The sequence below is a fragment of the Aythya ferina genome (assembly GCF_964211825.1).
Source record: "Aythya ferina genome assembly, chromosome: 2".
Taxonomy (NCBI): domain Eukaryota; kingdom Metazoa; phylum Chordata; class Aves; order Anseriformes; family Anatidae; genus Aythya; species Aythya ferina.
Window position 1 is genome coordinate 160,813,890 of NC_140297.1, and position 25,960 is coordinate 160,839,849.

Consider the following 25,960-nt stretch of genomic DNA (forward strand, 5'->3'; position numbering starts at 1 on the left):
TGGGCTAGGGGAAACCAAACTGCCCAGGTTTTGCTCAAGCTGGGATCACGCAGAGACCAAGGAGAGAAGCCCAAGCCACGCAGCCCAGCAAGTGCTGACGTGAGCTCTGCACAGGAAAGGGAGCTCTGCACTGCCACTGGGATCCCTGCCACCCTACGGGCACATGCGTGCTCCTGGGCTGTAAAGGAGGAGCTGGTTAAAGGCTGGTCCCACTGATTTTACGAAGCCTGAAACCTTGTGCTTACAGCAGCGTGCAGCAGAGCACCAGCTGGCCCTGAGCAAGGCTGGGGCAGGAGCCCCTGGAGCAGGGGGGAGCCAGCAGCACCCCAAAACACCCCATTACCAGCACTCCTCCTCAGCCACTGGGGCCACCGTGGGCTGAAAGCACCAGCAGAGGACAAGACGTCCGCCGGGCTCAGCACGGCTGCGTCTGCGCGGGGAAGGTGGCGTGGCCCTGAAGTGTTTGCTCGAGCAGCCAGTAATTTGGCATGACTAAGACGTGCCGCAGCCATCGGCTTGACGAAGCCAGAGGCTTTGGTCCTGCCAGCTCCTCTCCTCACCCGAGATGAAATTACCCCCTCTGGCATGCCCAGCCCAGCCCCGTGGAGCCGGCCCCCCGGGGGCAGCAGCACAAACCAGCACAGCAGGGCCCTGGCGCTGGGGCGCAGGAGCGCGTCGTTAAGCGGAGCAGCTCGTTTAACGCTTCCCAATTTAGAGACTCTGCTCGGCGGGAGGAAGCAAAACAAACAGAGCAGACCCAGACCACAGCACCGAGGTCAGGCCTCGGTGCCCGACTCGCCGCGGCCGCCGTGCCGCCTGCCCGCAGGAACGCCGCGAGGGCGCCCAGCTCCACGTGCCGGGTGGCGGAGCCGCCTTCATGCCCCGTACCTGCAGGGATGGAGGCTCCGGGGGGCCGGGCTGAGGCTGCTGCTCCTCCTCTCCCGGCTCTGCAGGCTCTTCGGTAGCTGAACACCCACGGTGCAGCTGACTCGCAGCAGGAGAGTCACAAACAGCGGCGCGTAGAGTCCCAGCACTGCTGCCCCAGACTCCGGAGCAGACATGATCTCATACAGAGCACATGTGGCCTGGAGAGAGAGCGCGGGAGAGGAGGATTAGGCAGGGATCTCCCACACCACGCCGCTATCTGTTGGTAAATAACCCGGGGAGGCAGCAAGAGGGCTGCTGCTCCCTGCCGCAGCCCCGAGCCCAATGAAGCAGTGACATCGAGCACCCGGGCGTCTCCAGAGGGGGAAGGCGAGGCTTGAAGCCCGTACCTGGGGACACGGAGCAGATCCCAGGGCTCAGGTTTTACAGGCAGGAAGACAACACGCACCCTGCTTTTGCACAGCCCCATTCCGGCCAATTTAAAAAGCCGTAATTACACGGCACAATATCCAGGGGTGTTAAAAACAGAGCGGGGAGGGGAGGGGAGGAATGTTTGCTTTCAGCGCAGCCGATCCCGTACCATCTGCATTTGGTTCTTCAGAGGAGGAGGAAATTTTCACAGCTGCTTTACTGCTTAGAAAGCTGCCAAGCTGGGTTTATTTTTCTGAAGGGATAAAATGCAAAGTGGTCTCCCTTGAGGATGGACACCTGAGAGGCTTTTTACGAGCCTGTGGATTAGCTCTAATAGGCATTACACAGCGATGCGTTATTTCCAGAGTCCACGCCTGGCACAACCCCCCCGAGCCAAGGAAATGAAAAAAGCATTCCAGGTGTTGGGACCGGCATCCTCGAGGGGCTGGGGACGGGACAGGGCCTGCAGCAGGACACTCACGGCCAGGGGCAGCGGCGTGGCGATGCGCTCGGACCCGCTCCCCAGCAGGAAGCACTTGCTCTCCTTGTACGGGACGTCCCTGTTCACCTTCTCCAGGAGCTGCTCCAGGATCTGCGAGGTGAGGGTGGGCTCGGCGGCCAGGGACCTCCACATGGCACACGTGTGGCTGCAGGGGAGCAGAGAGGGGAGAGCTGTGTTGGTGCCCTGCTCCGAGGGGCAGCGACCACCAGCCCCCTCCCCACACCAGCACCACCTTCACCGCAGGGCGAAGAGAGCCCAGGGGGTGCAAGCCAACAAGGAAAGCCCCGGTGAGAGACCCATAATGGGTGGCTCACAGCAGCTCCAGGCACTGCGAGCCAGGGGAAGCACGGCCAGTGCCTCCTGTGCCGTCCTCAGCCCAAACCCTCAGGGCTCTCTTACTACCAGCACCCAGAGGGGTCCCGCTTCGCCCCGCGTGGTTTGCAAGCTGCCTGCCCTGGTAGAAACAGAGCAGGGCTTAAAAATGAGGCATAGGAGAGCCTCTGCTCAAGGGGAGGTGTCCTGCTCTGTACAGCAGCAGCGAGCACCCAGCCACGCTCGGCTCTCTGGGGCCAGCTCTGCTCGTTCGCGCTGCTCGCGCCTCTAAGCCCAGCGAGCCCTCGGAAAAGCAGCTCCCGCAGCAAGTGGACGTGCTGATCCGTGAGCGCACAAAGGAAATTCCAGCAGGGTCTGATTACTGGGGTAAGGAGCCAGAAGATTAGCTGCAGCTTAAGCGAAAGCTGCTCCGAAGCCCCGGCGCTGAGAGCACGTGCAGGCGCCGGGCCACCGCGGCGGAGCCGGGCGGTACCTGTCGAACGGCAGCGTGCTGCCCAGGAGGCTGGACACCACCACGCTCTTGTGCTGGGAGGCCAGGATGTAAACCGTCTGCTGGGCAGCCTTCCTGACGTGCTCCTCGTCCACCTCCTGCAGCTTGCTGTGGATGATGCTCATGATGTCGGGCACCTGAGGGAGGAGGAGATGGTGGCGTCCAGCTGAGGGCCAGGAGGTGCGAGCACACGGGGTGACCATGGACACCCCTGCAGACAGGGGACGTGTCCCCCCCTTCCCCTCCATCGCAGCAGGGCTTCAGCAGATGATCAAGGGGCAGACAGACCACCAGGAGGGCAGCCACTCTATGGGCTGGGGGAGGCCTCACCGCTCACAGGGCGCATGCAGAACCTCTGTGAGGCCAGGACAAGGATCCCCCGGGGGTGTCCCCCTGCCACGCAGAGCCAGGTGACACCACCGAGCGCCCCAGGGCAAGGAAGACCCAACGAGGGTGCGCCCAGCCCCTGCGCTGCAGCCCCCTGGCCCGGTGCTCGTGCTAAACCCCAGCCCCACCGCGGCTGGTTAGAGGAGCTCAGCGAGCAAGTTCCTACGAGGAACTCAAGCTGAACGCAGGGAGACACCTCGGCACTCGCTGCCGGCTGTAAAACGCACGTTAAGACAAATAGGAAGTTCATGCACAGACCAGGCCTGGCAGCAAATTCCAGAGATTAAGTGCAGAGCAGCAGAGCACTCCGGCCCCAGCTGCGCGCGGGTCTGCCCCACGGACTCCGGGGCTTAGCATCAGTTCAGGTTTCAGGATCTGGGCTGGGCTGGATCTGACCAAAAGGTGAGTCATGTAAGCTGGAGCAATCCCACGTCGGAGAGAGGCTAATAGGTAGCGAACAGGACTTTAGCAGAAGCTCTAGTGCAAAAGCAAGCCTGAGGAGCGGCTGGAGACCCGGTGTTTCCAATTACCGCAGGAGAAAGGGGGAGTTTAGCCCTAAAGGTAGTGGATTAGACAAAAAAGCCTTCTGTGTCCAGCACCTCTAAGCCCTGCAAGCATCCAGACTGGCTTCCCAGCCAGGAACCCCGGGCTCCCCCAGAGCTTGCAGAGGTTTCACAGGGAGCCTGAGCTCTTCTGGTAAAGTGAGCTCCTCTGAACTCCTCAACTCGAGCGAGAGCCAGAACGGAGCCGGCCTCGCCAGCAGCCACCGCCTCCGCACCGCAGCCTCCCCGGCCCGTGAGGACGCGGGAGGAGAGCGCACACACACGTGCCCGGGGGAAGCAGCAGTGGTCAGGAGCAACAGCCCCGAGGAGCTCAGAGCAAGTGCTCCTCTGGCCAGAAATGCAACGGCAACGATCGATAGCAAGTCCCTTGGGACGGGTGTTAAACGCCTCCCCCCTTGTGCTGGGCATCACGCTGCTGCCCCTGAGCGCAGCACCCCGCCTGTACCAGCACAGCCATCACCCCGCAGTCTGGCTGCAGGTGGGGCCACAGTTATAGGGCTGCGTACGTGGTAAGGACACCGGGCACCAAGACCCGGCCAGGGCTGCCCCTCCGGGGCTGCGTTCGCCCCCGAGGCCGGGCACAGCTCACCTTCTCCTGCAGGACGCTCCCGCGCTCCTTGAGGAGGGAGTTGATCATGACGGTGGCTGCTCGGGAGCAGTTCTTGTCGGGGTCCGCCAGCCCCTCGAACATGGCCAGCAGGAGGCTCATCAGCTGGTCCGGGGGGACGCGCTTCCCGACCACCTGGAGGAGGGCGAGCGGGGTTAACGATGGGTTTCTGTGGCTCTTGGAGCAGGTGGCAGCGTGGCTGCTCCTCGGCACGGAGCACTGAGGGAGCACCAGCCAGGGACAGGACAAGACCCCTTTGGAGGCAAGAGGCTGCCTGGGGTTCCCCTGGGATGGGCTGGGACAACCCAAGCACACCAGTAACCCCACTGCAGCCACCACCCTGAGGACGGTCCCCAGGTCTCATCCAGCCCGCGGGTGGGACAATCCTTAGCAAGGTTGGTAGGAATAAGGACCCCTAAAGCCACAGCATCTGGAGGATAACAGCTTTGCCAGGACAAGGGATTACCAGCTCCTCTACAGCTACAAGCCCTCCTGGAGCAGTGCCTGCAGAGATCTGCACAGAAGGGGCCACCAGAGGAGCTCACCCTCGCAGGAGCAGGGTGCGCACCCCTCCATCGCCACCAGACCCAGATGCTGTCCCCATCGTTCAAATCACAGTGGTTTGAGCCACATTTGGACCAGTGACTGCTTTACCAACACCAGCACCACGCTGGGAAGGCACCGGGAACCACCACGTGCTGCAGCTGGACACAGCAGCGACGGGGACTTGAGGGCTGTGCTGCAGCCAGCAGCTCCCGATGAGGAGCACGATGCGCTCAAGTCTCCATCCCGGAGCACCCTGAGGCCCCGTGCAGGTCTTATGGGGCTGAGACAGAGTCCTCCCCATCAGCGTGTAGAGGGCAAGGACAGAAACCACCTGCACTTACTCAAGGTGAATTTTTGGTGCTAGTGCTGGGAACACTGATGGTTAAAGCTGCACACCAGACCCCTGAACGGATGCACTGAGCCACAGCACAGCGGGGCACCGCGCCCCCAGAGCACCTGCACGGATGTCCTTGTTGGGACCCTCGTGCCCAGAGAAAACCAGCAGCTTCCCCACAGGGCGAGATGCTCTCAGCATCCCCTGGGCTGCCCAGGAGATCCGTGCAGCAGGGCAGGAGAAAAGCGCAGTGGTTTGGTTCCTGGGGTGATGCTGGGGCTCCCCAGCAGCCCTCGCCCCGCGTGGCTGTTCGGAACCAGCCAGCACCCCGCGGACACCGGGGCCGTGCTGGATGTGCCCTGCCTTACCATGGCAATGTTGTGGCAGGTATGGAAGAGGACGGTGAAGTCGGGCTCCTCCAGGCCTTTCTTCAGAGCCTTCAGCCCCTCCACCATCTCATCCGTGTGATCCCGGGCAAACCCTGCGTTCAGAGGCAGCGTTCAGTTCGCAGCCTTCCTCGGGTTTTACACCCAAAACGCTGCAGAGCGCTGGGTTTTGCTTGCAGCTGGCCAACTTTCCAGGCAGGAGCTGAGGAACCGAGGCTGCTGCCTAGGACCAGAGGTGCCTGCCCTGCAGGGACACACTGCTCGCAATCACAGGACCGAGCCAAAGCCCCCCCCAGCACCGCACGGGCTCTGCTTCCCCTCCGTGCCTGCGCTCGCAGCATCGCAAGGGGAGGACTGACCTCTCCCGGCGAGAGGAGGAAGCCCAGGCTGAGTTTGGCTCAGGAACCTGCTCCAGCTGCGCTCCAGCATTTCCAAGGGCTTTCAACACCCAGACAAACACGAGCCCTTCACCCATGCGCCCCCCACCCCGCTGCCGGCCCCTGTGCAGCGATCGGCACTCGCAGGTCCCCCCCCTTCAGCGGACGGGGTCCGCACCCCCTGCCCACGCGCCCACCTTCGTAGCACAGCTGGATGTAGAGCAGGCAGTAGACGCAGTCGACCGCGTGCTGGCGAACGCTGGGCAGGGAGTCGGAGCAGCGCGGGGAGAAGAGCGCGATCAGCACGCCGAGGTTGTAGAAGGGGACAACAGTCTGCGGGGAGACAACCGCGGCCGTGCTGGGTGCAGGGAACCCAGCGCCCACCCCAGGAGGGGCACGCGCCCGATGCCAGCGAGGATGGAGGGCAGCGGGGAGGTGAAGCTCGAGCACCGCGTCCACTTACGCTGACGTTCAGTTTGCCCAGGTAGAAGTCCAGCAGGGCAGCGCTGATCTCGACGGCGCGCTGGCGCTCCTGCTCCTTGTTAGACTTGATCCAGGGCCCTAAGTGCTGTGGGGAAAGGAGTCAGAAAGGAGGGCAGGAGCTCAGCCACCCTCGGCACGCAGTTGTGCCCAGCACCGAGAGGACAGGGACTGGAGGACTGGTGTCACACAGAGGAGTGAGGACTGCAGGCTGCACCTACCGCAAACATGTCCTGCAGCCCGTGCGGGGTCAGGTTCCTCTGCAGGAGGCTCTTCAGCAGGTCTTTGAGGGCACTGAGGGTGTCACCGTACAGTATCTGGGGAGGAAAGGCTGATTACAGGCTCTGAGCCCTGCACCATATCCCGGAGAGCCAGGCTGGGCACGTGAGGAGGGATCCGGGCATCTGGTGCTGGGTGCCAAAATGCAGCCACCTCCGGGCTGGGAGGAAAAGGCAGCAGGGACTGCTGCCCAGTTTGACAAAGCCACCTTAACTGGAAGCACTGGGGCATGTAGGAAGGGTTAGCACCACGTGGCTGCAATCAGCACCATGTGCCAGCACCTCGCCAGAGCGGAGCCCACCAGCACAGATGCTTCAGAGCACGCTTTCCAGAAGGGAATTTGGTCCTTTTCCCACCTGGGGATAAATTCCAGCAAGCCCAGGCTGAACGAGCCCTTTGAAGACGCTTATAGTTTCCTTCCGGGACTTATTTTGGGACAAACTCCAAAAAAATAAAAACTACAAAGCTTCACGGGGGCGGGCGGGCGGGGAGGAGGAAAGGATTATTAACGTCAACGTTTCAGCCAGGTGCCTGCACACAGGAGCAGGGGACGGCCAGAGCCCAGCTCCCGCTCCGCAGCTCACCTTGGAGGAGCCGCAGCAGCAGCAGGCGATCCTGCGGAGCAGGGGCTGCTCTGCAGCCACCCGGCAGCTGCAACAACTTCATTAGCAGCATGTTATTTTCATTCATTAAGCACTCAACCACAACTGAGAAGCAGCTGCAGCCTTTCAAAAGCTGGTTATGTAAAGGCCCCTTCTACCCTGCAGGGTTTCCAGGATCATTTGATTTTTTTCCTCGAGGGACTTCATGCTCTTATTAGCAGCATTTGGGCTTGCTGATAAGCACATATTTTCTCACTTGCTATCAGTGCGCAGAAGGGCCAGGCCTTTTCAGGAGATAACTGAGCAGAGGAAATGGTGCAGCTCGCTTCCCCCGAGGTGCCCAGCTGAATTGCAAGCAGCCTTTCCCACGGCCGGGCTGCAGCCGGGGGGGTGCTCGGGCAGCCAGAGGGGGGGCACGGGGCCGTGAAGGCGGCTGGGGCAGCGCTCGGAGCGAACAAAGCCACGCCACCCCGCTGTGCCACGCCAGCAGGGCAGCTCCCCGTGCCCAACCCGCACCTCCTTGTGCAGGGCATCGCTGCTGATCCCGTCCCTCTCCGGCCCGGGGTCCGGAGGCAGGGCGAGCACGCTGGCGAGGCAGGTGTCGATCAGCTCCGTGCGGTCGGGGTCGCTGAGGTGGGGCTCCAGGACGCTGCTCCGCAGGTTAAGGAAAGGGCACCGAGTGCTGCAGTGGGGTAAGGCAGCACCAGGGGTTTTAACGTGAATTCCTGCTGACCCGGCTCCGTGCTCGGTGGCACCAGCTTCGGTCAGAGGCAGGCAGGGCGCTCTCTGTATCTGTGTCAGGGCTGTGACGTGTTCGGGTATTTTTAACCGTGGTGCAGAAGTCAGCTTTGCGCAACGGAGCGCGCGGTGCCCTTGGCTCTGCGCTGCAGAACGGTCGCTGCAGAGCCCAGCAGAACCCAGCCCAAGGGCAGTGGTGAGCTGGCGGCCGCACGAGCCAGGCTGCTGAGCGTGACCATGCTGGGAGCCTGCACAAAGCTCTGCCACCAGACCCACGGGGCAAACGGGAGCGCGGGGCGAGGCTCCGCGGGGGAGCACGGCCCCGGCTTCCCCCAGAGGAAGGATACACCAGGTAAGTGCAGGTGACCATCGCCCGCTGGCGAACCGGCGTCCGCATGGCATCCAGAGGTTCTGCTTTGATGAACTCCTGCAACAGAGCAAGGGGACGGTCACATCCACCCCCTGCCTGCCCCGGACACGGGCCAAGCTCCGCAGCAAGCGCTGACCCAGCGCGGGCAGGGTTTGCTCTCACCACCATCTGGGCCACGAGCTCAGCTTTGCGGGAGAAGACGAAGTCCCCGCACTTCCCACCGTTGTAGATGGCTTGGCTGATCATGCAGATGCTCCGGATGAGGCACAGCTTCAAGGTCAGGTCCTGAGCACAGAAGGCAGGGTGAGAAGCCAAGGCCAGGTTCCCTGCGCAGCCCCGGCTCACCAGCCCACCCAGCACCAGTGCCTCCCCAAGAAAACCAGTGCCCAGGCTGGGCACGACAGCCTGGTCTGTGCTGCTCCCAGCACGTGGGCTCATTCCCCGCTGTTCCTCGTCCCCATCCCAGGCTCTGAGTGACCAGGGCAGCTCTGAGCGACCCGGTGCCCCCGGGTCTATCCCTCCGTGGCGCAGCAGCACCCCGAGCACAAAACCCCGAAGAGGCAACTCTGGGAGGTGAAGCCCTGCGCCCCACAGCCCTCCTCCACCGCTCTTTGTCCCGAAGGAAGCGGTGCCCATCCTGGACATCCAGGCTCTGGGTCCCCCCGGGAAGCCTGGTGGGCTGTGACCCGTGGAGCAGGGGCCCACCGGTCACGCTGCCTGCCCACCAGCTCCTGCCCGGCCCGGGCTGTCTGCGGGATTAACGGCCCCGGGAGAACAGCGGGGCCAGGGGGCGGGCAGCCTGCCTTCGGAGCCAGGAAATGGGATAATGGCTATTAAGGCCTCTTTATGCTCCTGGACGTGCGCAAGCTGAGGCAGGGCCCCTCGCCCCAATTAAAAGGCGCTCCCCTCGTTCCAGCCCCCCGCGCCCCTCGCCCAGCTGAGCCCGGCAGGCGGGGGCCGAGCCGCGGCGTCCCCGGCGCGCGCGGGGGCAGAGAGACAGCAGAGGCTGTTAGTGCCAGCAGGAGCCCAGAAGGAAAACGCATTAGTGGAGCCCGGAGAAGGAGTCTGCGGCCTGACAGCTTAACTTCAACTTGACAAATGCCGTTTTTGTTGTGCAGCCTTTAAAATACGTAAACGCACGTACCAAAATACAGCCCCTCCCGCTCCCCCCCCCCCCCAGGACAGCGATCTGCGTTTTAATATCCGATTGATTGATTGATTGAATGATTGTTCCGGGGGGAAGCAGGAAAATGAGTTCAGGGAATTTTCCCTGAGCTGCGGGCTGCAGCTGGGTCTCTGGAGTCCCCAGGCGTCCCCGGCACAGTGCCTGTGGGGGGAGGCGGGGGCTGCCCTCACCGTGGGCAGGGGTTCGCGCACCGCTCCGCACAGAGCCAGAAGCACCCTGGGCACGGCCCCGCTGCCCACGGCTGCGAGCACAGACCCTGAACCTGGCCCCAAAAGAGCTCCCGTGGTGCAGGCAGAGATCCTGCGTGAGCGTGTCCCTGCGAGCTGCAGTGCTCCGGGAAGGGCTGGGGCAGGACGGGCTGCAGGCAGCTGCAGGAGGCTGGTGCAGCCTTTGGGCAGCTCAGCTTCTCACCCCTGCAGTGACACATTTTCACCTACTCCTCCTGTCCTGCCAGAAAGGCATTTTCGCCTTCCCTCTGCAGTGCGTTTTGGCACTTCCAGGCAATGGCCCCAGCAGCGGGGTCCTGCCCGTGGAGCCCCGGGTGAGGAGCAGCAGCTCCTGGGGCTGTCCCCAGGTCCCCAGGGGCAGGGCACCACTGCTGCGAGCGCAGCCTGGGGATGCTTCTGAGGGGAGCCCAGAGCAAGAGGCAGGCAGAGACAGCAGGAAAGAGCAGAGAGGAGTTCAGATTTAACGCCTCACACTGTACCTTGGTTTCTACCTTTATTCCCAGAACCTGCAAAACAAGACATGGGCAATGCCCGAGTGAGCACACGCTGTGTTAGAGGACCTCCTCCAGGGCTGGCCGCAGGGCACCCGGAGCAGCCTGCCTGCCCCAGCCCTCTCCGGGGAGCACGGGGCATCCCGACGGCTTACCTTGGTGTTAAAGTACTGGAAGATGTTCTTCAGGATGTCTGCTTCGATCCGGGACAGCACCAGCTCCTTGGGTGCGTGAACAGCCACAAAGCCGTAGCACAGGATCAGGGTGCTCTTTATTTTCTCCACTTCGTTGTCGCTGCGGTCCTGTCACAGCAGATGAGCGAGTTAATTGCTGGGGGGCCCAGGGCCGGCTCCTGGGGGCTCTGCCCGTCAGCTGAAGGTACCCCTGGAAGCCAGGGCCCCCCTTTCAGTGGTTTCTGCTCCCCACCCTGCTGCTGGTGGTGGCTGTGCCTCCCAGAGCCCCGCTGGAGCATCAGGTGTGCGCGCGAGCTGTGCTCACAGCACGTCGCTGCCCGAGGCACGAGGCCCCATTTGCCATCCAGCATTAATCACTGCAGCCCTGCAGGGAAGGCACTCGCACCCCATACTGGCCAGGTTATTTTGGTAACCTGCTGTTAAGCTGCCGTGCTAGGAAACCGCACTCACCGCCCCATTAACCACCGCAGCCGAAAGGCTTCACGCTCCCTGTCCCCATGGAGCTCGCAGCAGCCTCCCTCTGCTCCAGGAGCAGGGCTCTGGCTGCCGGGCTCTGGCCATGTTTCTGCGGAGGGCCAAGGTCCCCTCCGTGCCCGTGCAGTGCTAATCCCACCCCTGTAGCACCCAGGCTGAGAGTCTGGGAATTAAAACAGCCTCTGGGACAGAAAGTCAGAGGAAAGGCTCGTGCTTCCATCGATGCTCCCATCCCTGGGGGAACGCACGGCTGCAGGAGCCCTGTGGGATCGCTGCCCACCACCGATCTGTCAGCAGCCCCACACAGCACCAGGGTGCCCTGACAGATTCAGCAGCCAAGCTGCAGCTCACCCGAGCCCACCCAGCGAGCCAGCAGCCTCCCTGCGACCCGACCCGAGCCTGCAGGAGCACGGAGCTGAGAGCTCGGAGCCAGAGCCAAGCAGCCCCAGTGCCAAGAGCCCTCTCTGGAGGGGCAGAGGGCATTCCAGCCCCGTACCGAGCACACCGAGGCAGGAAATTAACTCCTCTCCAGAGCACAGCTCCAGCAGGAGCTGCATCTGAAGAAGCCTGCACATCCCCTTCGCTGCAGGCTGTCCCGGGGGGGGCACTTTGGCTCCCTTACCTTGAAGATACTGAACAGTCCCACAGATTTCTTGAAGACATCAGACCTAACAAAATCCTCCAGCTTGGCCAGGGTTTCCTCCAGGTGATTTATTGCACATATCCCGAAGCAGGAAGCGAGTCCCTGGAGGAAGCGGAGAAAACACATTAGCAGAAAGCTATTAATTCACCGGCCCCAACTGACACTTGAAAAGAGCCCGATTATTGGTTTAATTCCAAACATCTGAGCCGTGCCCAGCTGAGCGCAGCCCTGGCAGCCAGCGCTCCCCTCTCCCGGGGCAGGGACGCCTCTCCAGGGGCCGTGGGGCCGGTAATGCTGGGTGACCCAGCTGGGATGCGGCTCGAGGAGCTTCTGCAGGGGCAGGAGACGTGGCACGCTCCAGCGGGCAGACACGGCAGCTCCGTGGGATGCAGGAGCCCGGTCAGGAGCTGGCCGGAGCTGGGAGCGGGGCTCAGCAGGTCCTGCCTCTCTGCCACGGCCTCCAGGAGGTCTGGCAAGCTGGGCCGAAACTCCATAAACAGTTTATTCAAGAGCAGCCCTCGGCAGAGCTGTGTAAACTGGAGGGAAGCCAGGCACCATTAGCTCGTGTTTGCGCTGCTCTTGGAGGCAGCTGCGTGGCGGGGCCGCGCTCAGCGCTGCGAGCTCGAGCAGGGCAGCGCCGTGCGGTGGTCCCGGTGGTCCCGGCTGAGCGTGGGACCCCGGCTGGGGAGCACAAGGAGCTGGAAGAAGCATGGGGCCGGCCAGCACTACTGGGCTACAGCACCAGGACAGCCACAGAGCGGTGCCCAGAGCATTCAGGCAGTGCAGGAGGGGCTGAGCTGAGGAAATGCTGCAGGTCACACGCAGGCAGGTGACCGAGCTGGAGCCTGCCCAGGACGGGCAGAGCAGCAGCACCAGCAGTGACAGCAGTGACAGCAGCACGCCTGCGGTGAGCAGAGGGGCGAGGAGGGACAGGGATGTCATCAGATTGCCCCTCGGCAGCCAAGAGGGGCTGAAGCCTTGGCCACTTGGAGCAGCTCTGGGAAATGGGGAGGCCCTGCTGCAGCCCCCAGCTCTTGGGCTGGAGCCCGGAGGAGCAGAGCTGGGTCCCTCCCCTGCAGAGCGGTGAGGATGGCTTGAGAAACAAGGAGCAAGAGCTCCACCCGAGGGGCCCTGCTGGGTTTGCACACCCAGACACACGACGGGGCCGTTCCGACTCCTAATTAAACAGCTGCTGCCAGAGAAGGGCGCTCAGCCCCTCTGGCCCCACGCGAGCCAGGCCAGCACCTCCTGGCATCTCCTGGGGTGCAGGTTTAGCTCCCCGAACCTGCAGGGCCAAGGAGGCAGCAGGAGCCAAAAATCCCTTTTGGCAGCAGGCAGCTGCAGGCTGCATCCCCCCGTTTTTCTCTGCCCGTTTCCGCAGGAGCTGCGGCCGTGCCCTGCAGCCACCCCCAGGCAGGGGGACCCGAGAGCTCAGTGCGGTGGCTGCGCCCCTGGCACAACCCCTCTCACCTCCCTTTCTGCCTCCTCGTGGTATCTGGCTGTTTCCAGGAGCTCCTGGAGCTGCTTTTGCACCAGGTCCTTGCTCACACACGCCCCGAGCGTCGTCCCGATGCATTTGTAGAGGAAGTTCTGGAGGAGGAAGAGGCAGTCACAGACCACGAAGCCCCTGCAGGGGGACTGAGCTCCTCCTCGTGGCCCCCTGCAGCCTCGTGCCCTCGGTGCAGGGCAGAGCTCGGCCATAAGGAGCTGGGACAGCGGGTGACACCGGGGTGCACCGGGACAGACGTCCCCTCACAGAGCAGTGCCCAGCCCGAGGGAGAACCCCCCCAACTCTGCGCCCAGCCTGACATCAGCCGGGCATCAGAACGAGCCTTTAACACCAGTGGCACAGAACTGGAGACAAACTGAGGACAAGGGTTGGTTCCAAGCCTGCCCAGCCGCTTGCTGACCTCCCCTTGCTCCTCTGCCCACTCTCAGTGAGGTGCCAGCAGCACGATGCTTTGGGGACATCGCGTGCTGGACCAGCCCTGCCCACGGCAGCAGCCCCCGGTGAGGACCGTCCCTGCCAGCCCCTCGAGGCCCTGCAGTCACCTTCTCCAGCGGGAAGCCGTTGTAGCAGTTGAGCTGCCTGCACATCTCCGTGACGAAGTGGCAAATCCACGTGTTGTCCGAAACAGCCGCCAGCGTCTCCTGCAGGAACTGCGGGCGAAGGCGCCGTCAGCCCAGAGGGGCGAGGGCAGGGCAGCGACACGGTGGGTCCGTGCTGGAGGTGCCCCCAGCCCAGAAACGTGCCCTTCTCCCCCCCCAGCCACATCTCCTCCAAGAACTGCCCCCAGGTCACGCTGCCGCCTTGCGAGGAGCGGGACGAGCCGTGCCCGGGTTTAATTGCTTCTCCGTGCCCTATTTTTGAGGCTCTCCAATTAAGTGGGGAGACACACCTGGGACCGGTGTTCTCTGACCCACCAGCAAGCCTGAAAGCTCATTTTTAGCTTTCCCTGCAGCACTGCAAGGCACACCCTGCTAACCTGCATCTCTGCTTCTGAAGGGACGGGACCCGACACTGGGTGACAGCCCCACCACCACGATTTGGGTGAGCAAAGGCAAACACCCGCCTGCCCCACTGCAGCTCGGCTCCGGCTGCTGCTGTGCCGTGCACGCAGCCTGGGCAGGCTCCAGGGGCACGGGGCTGGCTCCAAGTCACCCTCCCAGCGCCCCATTGCAGCACAGAAACCCTTACCAGGAGCAGCTTCTCTTCCCACTCCTTCTGGCACAGGCACTTCTCTGTGTTCTCTAGGAGGAAAGCACATTTCTGCCCTCATTTCTCACCCTCACGGAGCGCCACACAGCAGGGCAGCCAGCTCTGCCCGTGCTGCGGGAACCCCACAGCCACTTCTGTCCTGCACGTGCCACAATGGGGCTCATAACCCAAAACAGGGACTCGTGGTAGGAATTAGTGGCACCAGGGCGATTAACGGCCCTATTAAAATAGGGAGCACTCCTTCAAGGAGCTGCAGTACGCCGAGTCCCACGGCACGGGGACAGCACCCCGCTCCACTCCTGGCTGGCAGCAAGCCCCAGCAGAGGCTGCAGCCCCCTCCTACCTTCGATGTGCTCCACCAGGGAAGGGACCCTCTTGCTCCAGAGCTGCTCCAGCGCGGGGTGGACGCTGTACTGCAGCACATGCAGCAGGCGCAGGGCAGCTGCCCCCCGGCAGTCTCCTGCGTACGGCTGGGAGGATACGACCTGGGGATCGGGGGGAGAACAAAGCGTTGGTGCAAAGAGGGTAACGGCAGGGTGCGAGGCAGGTAGCACGAAATAAAACGCAGGAATGGGACACTGGAAAGTGATTGAGCTCTACGCCTCGATGACTGATCTCTAAACCACAGCTTTCTTCTTTTGCTCCAGCTGTCAATTGGAAGGTTGTCAGGGGAGAGCCTCTCTCCAAACCCTGCACCCTTCTGTGGGTGAAGGGAATAAAACCTTTCTCACTCCTCCAGGGGCTGAGGAGTTCTCCAGAGCCCTGTGAGAGCAGCATGAGATGTGCTGCAACACACCCAGCTCCTGGGCTGCGCTGTCCAAGGGGAGCCCGAGATGTCACAGCCTGGGGACAGGGCTGCACCAAACCCTGGAGGACGCGGGTCCGGACACCTCTCCCCGCAGCATCCGCCTGCCCCTTTGCAGGGCACGAGCTCCTTCCCTACGCCGTGAGGGTGGGCACCCTCCTGGATGTGCCCCCAAAGAAAAGAGGGAGCGCTCTGCCTGCAGGCCACTCACCAGCAGCCGTGTCGTCAGAGCGTAGGGCGAAGGAAGATTTCCTACAAGGAAAAGGAAAAAAGCATGAGAAGGCATCTCCCACCGAATGCCCACAGCAGACTGGCACCTCTCCCGCGTGCAGACATCCACAGGGGGTAAGGCTGGTACCCACCGTTCAGGTCGTATCGGATGAGGGAGGCGTTTTCCCCCTCCTCTTGCTTCTTCATGGCCAAGTACATGAGGCTCTTGCAGAGGGGGGTCAGGGCGTTGGTGAACTGTATCGGGGTCACAAACTCCAAGAGGTACGGCCACAGCACCTGCAGGGGGGGAGCACGGCACTGCTGGTGCGGGGCACCCACGGAGAGCCCGGGGTCTGGAGGGAGAGGAACTGGGGACACCGGGGCCAAGCCCCTTGTGCTGGGGGGCAAAACCTGCAGCCCTTTGGGCACTGCTCTCCTCCAGGCAGGGAGAGAGGCGAGTGCTCAGCTCTGGCAGCACCAGGGCGCCAGTACCAGCACTGCTGCCTTGCTCCAGCCCTAGAGGAGCCCGTGGGGCACCCCTCCAAGCACAGCTTTCCGGGGGCAGCCTCCCTGCCCAAATCTCTGCCCTGCATCCAGCAGGGAGGGGACGGTGGCAGCAGCTCCTGCAGCGTTACGGGGCTGTGACAGCCCACCCTGGCAGGCAGAGGGGGCATCCCGTGTGTCATACGGGCTGTGCAGGACACGCAGGGCTCTCCACCGACCGCCCCAGTGGTGGAGACACCCACGCAGACTCACGTTGTTCATCCTGTCCACGGTCGTGCTGAGCAGGAAGAGGGTGTTGACGCTGATGCTCTGCACGCTGTCGCTTGTCAAGTCGTCAGCATCCAGCGGCTGCTTTTTGGGCTGCTGGGAGAGATTGAAAGCACAGGTCAGCACGGACACCGCTCAGAGCCACTCTGCAAGCACATCTCTCAGCCCCACAAGATGCTGTGCCAGGCAAACCCAGAAGCCTGCAGGCTCCAGCCTGCCCAGCGCCCCGCGGGACCCTTACCGCCTCCGAGGGCAGCGCGCACTGGCGGACCAGGTACTCCATCATCGCCTCGCCGCCAGGCTGCTCCAGGTAGCCGTGGTGAGCCATGGCACTGATCACCTGCACCACGGCACGCTTCACCTGCACGGGTACGGGAGGAGAGAGGCTGCAGTGGGGGCTCTGCCTGCTGCAGGGTGCCCATCACAGCCACCCCGCGCTTTCCTCCCCCTGGCAGCAGGGAACGTGGCACCACAGCGGGGTTGGAGCCTGCAGCTCGCCACGGGGACAGGAGCCCACAGCCTCATGCCACGCTGTGAGTGGTCCCAAAGCAAAGTTTGGGCTTGGAGCACCCCGTGGCCACAGGGGCTGCGTCACCAGCAGCTGGGCGCTGGGTTTGGTTCCCCCGGGTGCTCCAGGCAGGGCCATGCTCACAGCAGCGCTGTCCCCACCAGGAAGGGAGCCCCGTGGCTCAGATGTGCTCTCGGCACGGGGCAGACAGAAAGCCAGTTGTGACATGCTCCCCGTTTACTGGGAGGGCACGCACTGGGCACGCTGTCAGACCTGCTGAAAACCCGGCCCAGGGGATGGGTGAGCAAGAGGAGGCAGCTGGGGACGGCCGGGCTGGCAGAGGCAGGGCCCTGGGAACACCTCAGCCCCGAGGCACATGCAGAGGAGCAGACTGCTCACCTTGTCATTGCTGTCCTGCAGGGGGAGTTTCATAGACGAAAGAATAAAGGGCTTTTTAATCTCCATTTGGGAGGCTGCAAAAAGAAGAGAAGAGTCTCTGAGGCTGGTGCTGCCGAGAACTCAGCCCCTGGTGCCCAGCATCCATCCCCCTGCCCCTTCCCAGCCGGCTGGGCCACCAGGATGGCATCATCCTCATCCTCCTCCTCCTCCTCTTCCTCCTCCCCACCCCTGCAGCCAGGACCAGGCTTGTTTGCCCCCTGCTCATCAGTTTGCAGCCAGGGAACATGGCAGTGGGCAGGAGGAAGGGCCCGGCTCCGCACCCCTCTGCCCCCGCAGCACTCACGGGCGCTGTTGATGATCTGCCTCATGATGAGCAGCGTCCCCACGCGCGTCCTCTCGTTGCTGCTCTCCAGCTTCGGGAGGAGGAAGGCCAGCACGCGGTCAGGGAAGGAGCAGGCTGCAGGACAGAGCGGCTGTCACAGGCGTGCTGCACCCCAGGGTGGCACAGCCGGGGGATTTGGGGTGCAGCACCACACCCTGAGGAGCGCCCTGCCCTGCACCCCGATGTGCCATGGGGGCTGCATGCCTGCTGCACCAAGCCCTGTGCTGTTCAGAAAGCACCAGTGCTGCTATCCCAGCTGGTTAGGGTCTTGGGGAAGTGGCCGTGCCACCCCATGGGCCCTATAAACAGCTCAGCCTGCTCTTCACCCCCAGCCTTTATGCTCTCGGGTGCCTCCGGCACCGTGCCTGAGCTCTCCGGCATGCTGAAGGAGTTTAATTTATGCTTCCAACAAGTGCTGCCCCGCCTGTCAAAACATTTTGATCGTTAAAAATAAAACCAGCCTGCAGCTGCCGGAATTGGAGCAACGCTCGTGGGCTTTGGAGCAGTGTGGCTGGGGAAGGAAGGGCTCGGGGACAGGGCAAGCTGCGGATCTTAGCCGTGAAGATCCTGCTACCCGGCTCCGTGCCCGAGCCCTGCAGGAGGACGTCACCCAGGTGGGACCCAGCAGCAGCCTGCCACACTGCTGCACTTCTTCTGGTGGTCGCACGCCTGCCTGTGCCACCGTCACCCTGCCCGGGGACGTTTTGGCGAGCTGGGGGCAGCTCCAGCCACGGAGCTCCGTGCCCAGGAGGAAACAAACTGTGTTGTGTTGTGTTGTGTGTGATGCTGCTGTCACGAAGGGCAGCACTGAGGAGGACAGAGAAGCATCAGACTGCCTCTACTGCCCCTCGGCTCCGACCCACGGGCATGGCACACTGCTGAAGGGGCCCTGACAGAGCTCGAGAGGTTCTAAAGGAAGGGCTGAAACTGAACCAGGCTCTTTGCAAAGGTCCCTGCAAGGGGCTGGGGCAGCAGCGAGCTCCAGAAGGAGCTGAGCTGGCCCCGTGTGCCTCCTCAAAGAGCTCCAGCGAGCCGTGCGCTCTGGACACACGCAGCTTCTGTCCCCTGCAAGCCCGATGCCAGGGGCTGCAGTCAGGACAGGAACCACCACCCCTCTGCCTTCCATCTCCCTGCGTGGCCACGCAGCATCCAGCAACACCCCCAGGCCCTGCCGAGACCAGGGGGAACACAGCCCTCCGTGCACCACACCAAAACCCTTGGAGAGGAGCACGGAACGGGCACACCGCATCAGCCCTTACCGAGGACAGTGAAGCAGCGGAGAACCTCAGTGTGGTTTTTAACAGTCAGGGGCACGAACGGGTCGGCAGGAGCACAGATCTGTGGGAGAAACAGCCGTGTCAGGGACGTCACGGGGAGCGAGGGCGGCCTGCAGACCCGTGCTGGGCGCTGGGATGAGCAGAGGTGGCCGTGAGAACACCCCACGGCACAGGAGCGCAGCGCGGAGCTTTCCACGTGCTGAGCACCAGCTCGGGTGTGCTCAGAGTGGGCCAAGCCCCCCCGGAGGTGCTTGGGAACTCGATGTCCTCTGCTATTTAAAGGTGTCCCTCTGCCCAGCTGGCTGCCGCCTCTGCAGCTTCTCCAGAAGGAGCTGACCTGCCTGGGGGCTATTAAAGTACCGCAGGCACCCGGTGCCATGAGGCCAGCACACGTCTGCTTGCTCCGGTCTGCCAAAAGGACGCTTCAGGCTGCAGCTGAGCCAGAGCTGCTTTGCTAAGGCCAGGCACGTCCAAAAACCCAGAGCCCCTCTGCAGCCACTGAGGAGCAGCTCCTGCAAACGGCACCGGTACCGCAGGGGCACCACCCTGCATCACCTCCAACATGCACATTGGAGGGACAGCCTCTGCCTGCTGGACACTTCCACGGTTCAAAGTCAGTTAAACATTAAAAACGAGCGCTCTGCTTTGTTTCAAGCCCTGGAAGTGATCCTAAGAGCCCGGTGATAGGCTCAGCAGCCCGAGAGGATGTCCCCGCGTGCTGCCCCACGGCCAGCCAGCGCCCGGTTTGTTCACCCAGAGCGAGCTGTTTAAAAGGTCAGCCAGCCCCGAGAGATTTGTTTTCCCTCTTCTGCGTGACCGCACAGCCAGAGCTGAACCTCAGAGGGAACCCGGCTGTCCATGTCACACCAGCACGGCCAGCACCCGAGCTCACAGGCTGCCAGCAACGCCGGCTGCTGCTCGGAGAGGCAGAGGCAGGAGGGAGCAGCACCAGGGCTGGTTGAGCTCCACGCCTTGCACCCCATCACCGAGCACAGCACCAGCACAACCCCGCTCCAGGGGCTTCCCGTCCCACCCCACAGCCCCAGGGAACCCCTACCTGGGGGTGCAGGGTGCCCAGCAGCGCGTCCAGCTGCACGTCCAGGCTGCGGCTGCCGATGTTGACGGATGCTTCCAGGATCTGGCAGAGGCTCTGCACAGCGAGAGACCAGGCTGCACTCAGCGTTGGGGAAGGGGGAGGACAGCGGTGTGGGAGCACGGTGTGGGAGCCCCCCAGGAGCTGCCCCTGCCCTGGTGCTGTTGCAGGGGACCAGGGAGATGCTCACCAGCCCACCGAGAGCCGGCCACGCTGCCCACCAGCACTGTGTGCTGCCAGCACCACGAGAATATGAGAATAGGGTCAGGGACGGGGCCTCGGCAGCAGCACCGTGCCCCATCTCCTCACCTTGGATATGTAGAAGGCCTCCGCGTGCTTCTTGTAGAGGGCGAGGATGCCCGGGATGAGCTTCGGGAGCTGCTCCTCCAGCTTCTCGCTGGGCATCAGGTAGCTCATGGGTCCCATGGCCTCCACCACCGCCAGTCTCAGCTGCGGGGGGACACCAAGCATTAATTAGCATGGCCTGAATCCCGAATTTCCAGGCTGCCAAGGCACGGCCCCACCGCTCTGGGGGACAGCAGAGGAGCAAAGCAGGGTCCTGCTGTGCCCTCCCCGCCCCACGGCTGTACCTTGGCCTCCCGGTGCTGCAGCCAGCTGTTGAAGAGCACCTCGTAGGCGCTGAAGATCTCGTTCGAGAAGGTGTCCTTCCTCACCGTGGGGTCCGGGGCCTTGTCCAAGTTCGCCAAGTACTCCTGGATGCTTTCACTGAAGTGCTGCAGGGCTACAAGGCAGCTCGTGTTTAGGATTCCCACGCACGCAGGGTGGTGTTTGGCTTAGCCCCCGCAGGAGGCAGATGGCTGAGCAGCCTCTCAAGGGACAGCACCGGGACCCCGGACAGCCTGCGGGCTTTCCGAGAGGCATCCTGGCTACCAGGGAAGCTGGCTAAGAGCCACGGGCTGCTTTCTGCTCCCTGGCCAGGACTGATGCAGCTCCCTCCAACCATAGGGGCCTGGACGTGCCGTGCGGGCTGCTCCTGCGTGCCAGTTACTGAGCAGCCCAAGGCAGGCCAACACGCCTTGCCCAACTCGTCCCTCCAGCCCCAGGAACACGTCAGCACAGGTTTTTCCTCCTTGCTGATCCAGCAGCAGTCACAGCGTGTCCGTGCAAAGCCTCCTGCCTCCAGCCAGGCTCTCCGTACAGAGCCCGCTGACTGAAGGGGACGCCCGCCTTCCACCTCCCCCCGGGGGAAGCTGTTGGAGTCCCCCCCAGCTTTACAGGGCTCCCCAGCACCCAGGGGATCCCCGGGAGCTGGAAACACCCCGAGTGAGTTTCACTCTGGGAATTATCCCGCAAAGCTGGGTGCTTTGGAGAAGGACCAGGCCCAGGCTGGAGGCACCTCGGGGGCTCCTCTGCTCCAGCCCTGCCCAGCAGGGCCCCCACGGCCACATCCCGGAGCTCCTCGTCCCCTCTCCTGCTGGAGGACGGATCCTGCAGGGGGTCCCAAACTCTGCACCGGGGCAGCTCTTGCCCCACGGGACACCCACGGGACCGAGCCTCCCCCAGCCACGGCCTCACCTCCTGCATCTGCTGGCCCCACACCAGCTGGGCGAGGAAGCAGCCTCGTGACTCGCGGCCTCGAGGTCTCCTGTGGCGAGATTGCGACAGGGCAGAGGGCTGAAGGGAGCAGGCAGGCGGCCACGAGCCCCGGCGGGACCGGGCCGAGGGGAGCAGGGCCCTAAAGCACAGGAACGGCCGCTCCCAGCCCGACCCAAGCCCCCACGGGTGCAGGGGCCCGGTGCTCAGCCGAGCCTCGTGCCCGTGGGATGGCAGCGGCCACACCAGGACACAGAGGACAGCACAGCCCCCGGGGGGGGCAAATGACTCGTGGGCACATCACACCCATCACACGCTCGGCGTGCCCACGCCAGCGCTCCCCGAGGATCCCACGGGAGGAAGAGGAGATGAGGAAGCTCCCGAGAGCAGAGCCGGGCCCCTGCCCACACCATGACCGAGCTCCATGCTCACGGGGCAGGGGGGCACACGCAGCACCCCCCCGGCAGCCCCCGGCCCCCTCCTTGTCGATGTTTTTTCAGCCGGAGGCGCTGAGTCACGCCGTGACCTCGTATCGTGGCCACAACGCTTCCGCCCGCGGCCTTCACACCCTCCCTGCGGCTTGGCCACCCGAGGAACAAACACTGCGGGCAGCAAACCGGCCTGCTGCGAGGGGCCGGCACCTCTCCGGCCTTAACGGGGGCCAGAAGCCCCCCGCAGCCTCCCCAAGAGCCAGGAGGATGAGGAGGGCCGGGGGACACCCCCGCGGTGCAGGGCCCGGCGGCAGCAGGGTGTGAGGCTGCTGCAGGACTCGGGGTTTGGGCTGCTCCTCGGGCAGAGGCCCCGAATTCGCACCCATCCTCACCTGGGAAGGGACCGGGAACATCCCTGGGTCACCCCCATCACCTTTCTGGAGCAGGGAAAGGAATTTAGCCCCACTTCTAGACCCCACTTACACTCGGTCTTATTGCATGTGTCAAAACATCCTCATTTCGGTTAATCTCTCCTAAAGCATCTACAAGATGTTTGTCAGGACAAAACCACGTGTTTCTACCCAAAACCATCACCTCCCCAGCCCCAGCTGATTCCTGCCACGTGGCACTGGGAGGATCACGTCCCTGCACCCACTTCTCCACCCCTGCTATCGGCCCAAATCAGGCTCCAGACCCATCCTTCCGCCTGTGCACCCCTGGCCCCATCCCTCTGTGGTGTTTTGGAGAATTTGGGTGTTTTGGGAGAGCAGCTGAGGGGTTTTAGCACTTCCCAGGGGCAGACAAAGCCAGCAGGCCGGGGGGGCAGCGATGAGGCTGCTGCAGGAGGACCCCCACACGTCTCTGAGGTACCCCAAAAGGACGGGGACCCCAGAACCCCCGGGCAGCCCGTCCTGGGACTCGGCCACACAAAAGAAATTCCTCCTGGGTCCGACCCAACCCTTCATTGGCACAACTCGAGGCCGTTGCCTCGCCTCCTATCACTTATCACCCGCGATAAGAGCCCGGCACCCTCCTCGCTGCAGCCTCCTTTTGGGCGGCTGTGGGGAGCGATGAGACCAAAGAGCCGTACTGAGGGTGCACCCAACCCCTCAGCAGTATCACTCGTAAAGATATTGAACAAAACTGGCCCAACCCTCCCAGCGGTATCGCTGATATTGAACAAAACTGGCCCATTGCAGAGCCCTGGGGAACGCCACGGTGATGGGCTGCTGAGCAGACTGAGCTCCATCCACCTCAGCCCTTTGGTCGCCACCCAGCCAGGTAAACCAGCAAAGGGGACGTCTGTCCGAGCCATGAGCAGCCCTTTTCCCCAGGGAAAACTACCAAAAGCCTTGCTGAATCCCAGAACACAGCACACACCCCTGCCCGCAGCACCCCCGGCCTCGCTGGCTGCACACACGGCATGATATCCACAGGGCTGGGCACCCCAACCCTAAACCCCCTGAACCACTCGGGTACACCTGGAGCAGTCACAGAGATGGCCCGGCCTCAATTCAGGCTTCCTGAGCACGCAGGAACAGTTTGGGAGTCGCATTTTCTTGCCTGGATCTAAACAAAGCCGAAGGAGAGCTCTGAAGGTCGAAGTGCTCCGACCTTCGGGTATCCTATAACTCAGGTAACCGGCCCAGACAGAGCTCACCGTGCTCTGAGCACGGCCGTGCGTCCCTCCCCGCAGCTCCCAGCACTGCCCAGGACGCTCCCAGCCCCGCATTTATCCCACAACACCCAGAAGCACATCGGCATTCCCGGGCTGGGGCACGAGCTATCAGCGAGATAAGCGCCCGCGCTCCTGCGTCTCCCACAGCAGCCGTGGGAGCAGCACTCCTCCGGGCCGCCTTTCATTGCTGCCTGGCCATGGAAAGAAACCTGCAAGTCCCCAGAACCATCCCCTGTTGCTGTTATAAGGTTATAAGGTTGAGATTTCATTAATTTCATGCCCAGATTCCTGCAGCCAAGCTGCCGGGGGGCCACGTACCGCCCTGCCCTGGGGACGGCTCAGGCACAAGCCACTCAACCAGGAGGCCCCAGCAGCTCCAGACAGAGATAGACCAGCTCTGCAAGGACCAAGGGACAGCCAAAGGGGCTGTTTATCGGCCGTGGATGTCCTGGTGCCTCTGGGTCACGTCCTGCCACACGAGCAGCGGCATTCAACAAGCCCAGGGCTGGAGGAGGGCTCCAGGAGAGGAGCCCACGACCTCCCCGTAGCCCACCAGAAAGCATCCCTGTCCTCAAGCTGCTTTGGAGAATTACAGGAGTGACTTCAGCAGGAGCTGGCCGGGCACATTGGGGCCTCCTCAGATGTCCTGCTGGGGCTAACACACACTGCTGCGGGTGGCTCTAACACAGGAGCAGCCCGGTCTGTAACCAGGTCTCCAGCAGCACACCCGTCCTTCCTTCCCATCCCATCCCACGGGCTGCCCCGCTCTGCGCTGGGCTCTGGAGCACCCACGGGCTCTTTGCTAGAGGAGGCAGCAAAGGGCACCTCTGCTCACGGGGTGAAGTGGGAACCATGGGGAGCAGCAAGGAGTGCAGGAGAAGTTCTGCTGGGCACCAGTGACCTGGAGCTGATGGCTCCCATCGCTCCCAGAGCCCTGCTCCCCCTCCAGGAACACCCCACCCTGCCCAGCTCCCCAGCCCCAGCCACAGCCCCTCCTTTTCCAGCCAAGGTAAAAAGTCTCCCCTGACACACCTGAAATCACCGCAGTCTCAAACACTTAGGGGAAGCTTACCGTAGCAGAAGACCGACTTCATGTGGTCCTGTTTTGCCATCCCCAGCATCGGCAGCATCGTCCCGAGGATGGAGTTGAGGAAGGGCACCATCCCGAACACTGCGGGAAGGAGGAAGGAGCCTTGCAGCAGCCACGGCACCTTGCAGGTAGCAGGACTGCAGGGCACGGCCAGCCCCTCGCCGCCAGCCACAGGTCCCCTCTGGGACGGGACTTCTGTGAGGAGCAGGGACGTAGCCCCAAGTCCCCCCCGCTTTCATGCAGCTGGAATTTTAAGGAGATTGGGCTGAGCTGCGAAACCAGGCTGTGCTGGGCTTCCACGTGCACTGTGCTCCTGCCAGGGCTGGGCTCCTCCGCTCCGGGCACTGCCAGGAACGTGCCGGGCACCCCGCTGCCAGCTCGGCACTGGAGGTCCCACCAGGAAAAACAGCCACGGCAGTGCAGGGCTTCCCAGATCGTCCCCCAACAGCAGCTCCTTAAGGCACTGTGTGTCCTCTTACACCCCACATCTTCAGAAGAGGAATAAAGGACACAGCAAGCAACCCACGTGCACCAACACCACTCCTTTCCACACCGATACTCACTGGTTTTTCATTGCATTTCATCACAAAGCTACTTTACAAAGCAGACAAAGTGATGCTGATGAACAAGTGAGAAGTTTGCCTCGCTTCCAGGCACGTTGGCTTGCTCAGCACCACATTCGGAACCCCGTTTGGGACCCATTTGGGACCCGGTGTGGGTTACAAAGCCCAAAGCCCCCAACGCCGCCTGCTGCGCCTCCCGGCACCGACCCCCGGCTGCAGGCGGGCGCTCAGCTCACCGTTGGACACCGAGAGGTTGGCAAAGGTCTGCACGATGAAGTAGTGCGGCAGGATGCCCGGCTGGAACTTGGTGAGCACCTCCTCCATCACCTTGTTGATGAAGCGCTGCCCGACCGCGACCAGCACGCTGCTGGCCGCCTGCTGCCAGTCCCGGATCACCTCCTGCGGGCAGACACAGCATCAGGCACCACAGCATCCCCTAAACGGGGCTTCTGCCTCACTGAAACCACGCTTCGTGCCCACCCCAAGCGCTGCGGGGAGCCCCAGGGGAGGGTCAGGGCTCAGATGTGCTCTTTCCCCACACCAACCTGCAGCCCCCGAGGCGCTGCCTCCTTTCTGCTCCAACCCCTGCCTGCCATCAGGGGATTCTCAGCACCCAACCTTTATCTGGCTGTTGTGTGCATAGTGCTAGGAACAAACCTGCCAGCCCAAGCATCCCAGCTCTCCCCAAATAGAGGAACGTAGACCATCCCTACACCCTGCAGACCATCCCTACACCCTGCAGACCATTCCCTACTCGCCCTGGGGAGAAGGAGCCCGGCCAAGCGCGCTGCCAGGAGGAGCCACAGCCCTCGCACCGTACCTTGGACTTGGTCATTTCATTAGACGCCAGGAAGATGACCACCTTGGCCGTGCTTTTGTCCAAGCTGGCGATGTTGTTCCTCACCACGGTCTCCATCGCCTTCAGGATGATGACGCGGTGCGGATAGGCCAGCTGCAGGGCACCAAGCGGCCGGT

General features: G+C 63.0%; 1 protein-coding gene across 5 annotated transcripts in view; it reads right to left on the reverse strand.

The window, feature by feature from the left end:
• The window catches only part of MROH1 (maestro heat like repeat family member 1), a 43,143-nt gene that overhangs the window by 14,749 nt on the left and 2,434 nt on the right, over window positions 1-25,960 (reverse strand). Inside the window, exons 4-34 of one of the 5 annotated variants that reach the window (XM_084508564.1) lie at window positions 25,806-25,937; window positions 25,222-25,384; window positions 24,405-24,503; window positions 20,260-20,411; window positions 19,979-20,119; window positions 19,634-19,726; window positions 18,559-18,637; window positions 17,261-17,374; window positions 16,918-16,991; window positions 16,252-16,371; window positions 15,996-16,103; window positions 15,392-15,536; window positions 15,241-15,281; window positions 14,568-14,709; window positions 14,204-14,256; window positions 13,558-13,665; window positions 12,976-13,095; window positions 11,485-11,607; window positions 10,350-10,496; window positions 10,183-10,209; window positions 8,453-8,575; window positions 8,268-8,347; window positions 7,699-7,831; window positions 6,523-6,618; window positions 6,285-6,389; window positions 6,019-6,154; window positions 5,427-5,539; window positions 4,161-4,313; window positions 2,604-2,758; window positions 1,778-1,943; window positions 889-1,085 (exon numbers count right to left, since the gene is read on the reverse strand). In XM_084508564.1, the coding sequence (XP_084364690.1) occupies window positions 889-1,085; window positions 1,778-1,943; window positions 2,604-2,758; window positions 4,161-4,313; window positions 5,427-5,539; window positions 6,019-6,154; window positions 6,285-6,389; window positions 6,523-6,618; window positions 7,699-7,831; window positions 8,268-8,347; window positions 8,453-8,575; window positions 10,183-10,209; window positions 10,350-10,496; window positions 11,485-11,607; window positions 12,976-13,095; window positions 13,558-13,665; window positions 14,204-14,256; window positions 14,568-14,709; window positions 15,241-15,281; window positions 15,392-15,536; window positions 15,996-16,103; window positions 16,252-16,371; window positions 16,918-16,991; window positions 17,261-17,374; window positions 18,559-18,637; window positions 19,634-19,726; window positions 19,979-20,119; window positions 20,260-20,411; window positions 24,405-24,503; window positions 25,222-25,384; window positions 25,806-25,937 (3,638 nt within the window). Of the gene's footprint in view, window positions 1-888; window positions 1,086-1,777; window positions 1,944-2,603; window positions 2,759-4,160; window positions 4,314-5,426; window positions 5,540-6,018; window positions 6,155-6,284; window positions 6,390-6,522; window positions 6,619-7,698; window positions 7,835-8,267; window positions 8,348-8,452; window positions 8,576-10,182; window positions 10,210-10,349; window positions 10,497-11,484; window positions 11,608-12,975; window positions 13,096-13,557; window positions 13,666-14,203; window positions 14,257-14,567; window positions 14,710-15,240; window positions 15,282-15,391; window positions 15,537-15,995; window positions 16,107-16,251; window positions 16,372-16,917; window positions 16,992-17,260; window positions 17,375-18,558; window positions 18,638-19,633; window positions 19,727-19,978; window positions 20,120-20,259; window positions 20,412-24,404; window positions 24,504-25,221; window positions 25,385-25,805; window positions 25,938-25,960 lie in introns of all 5 variants that reach the window. The other 4 variants (XM_084508563.1, XM_084508562.1, XM_084508561.1 and 1 more) reach the window with 4 other exon arrangements.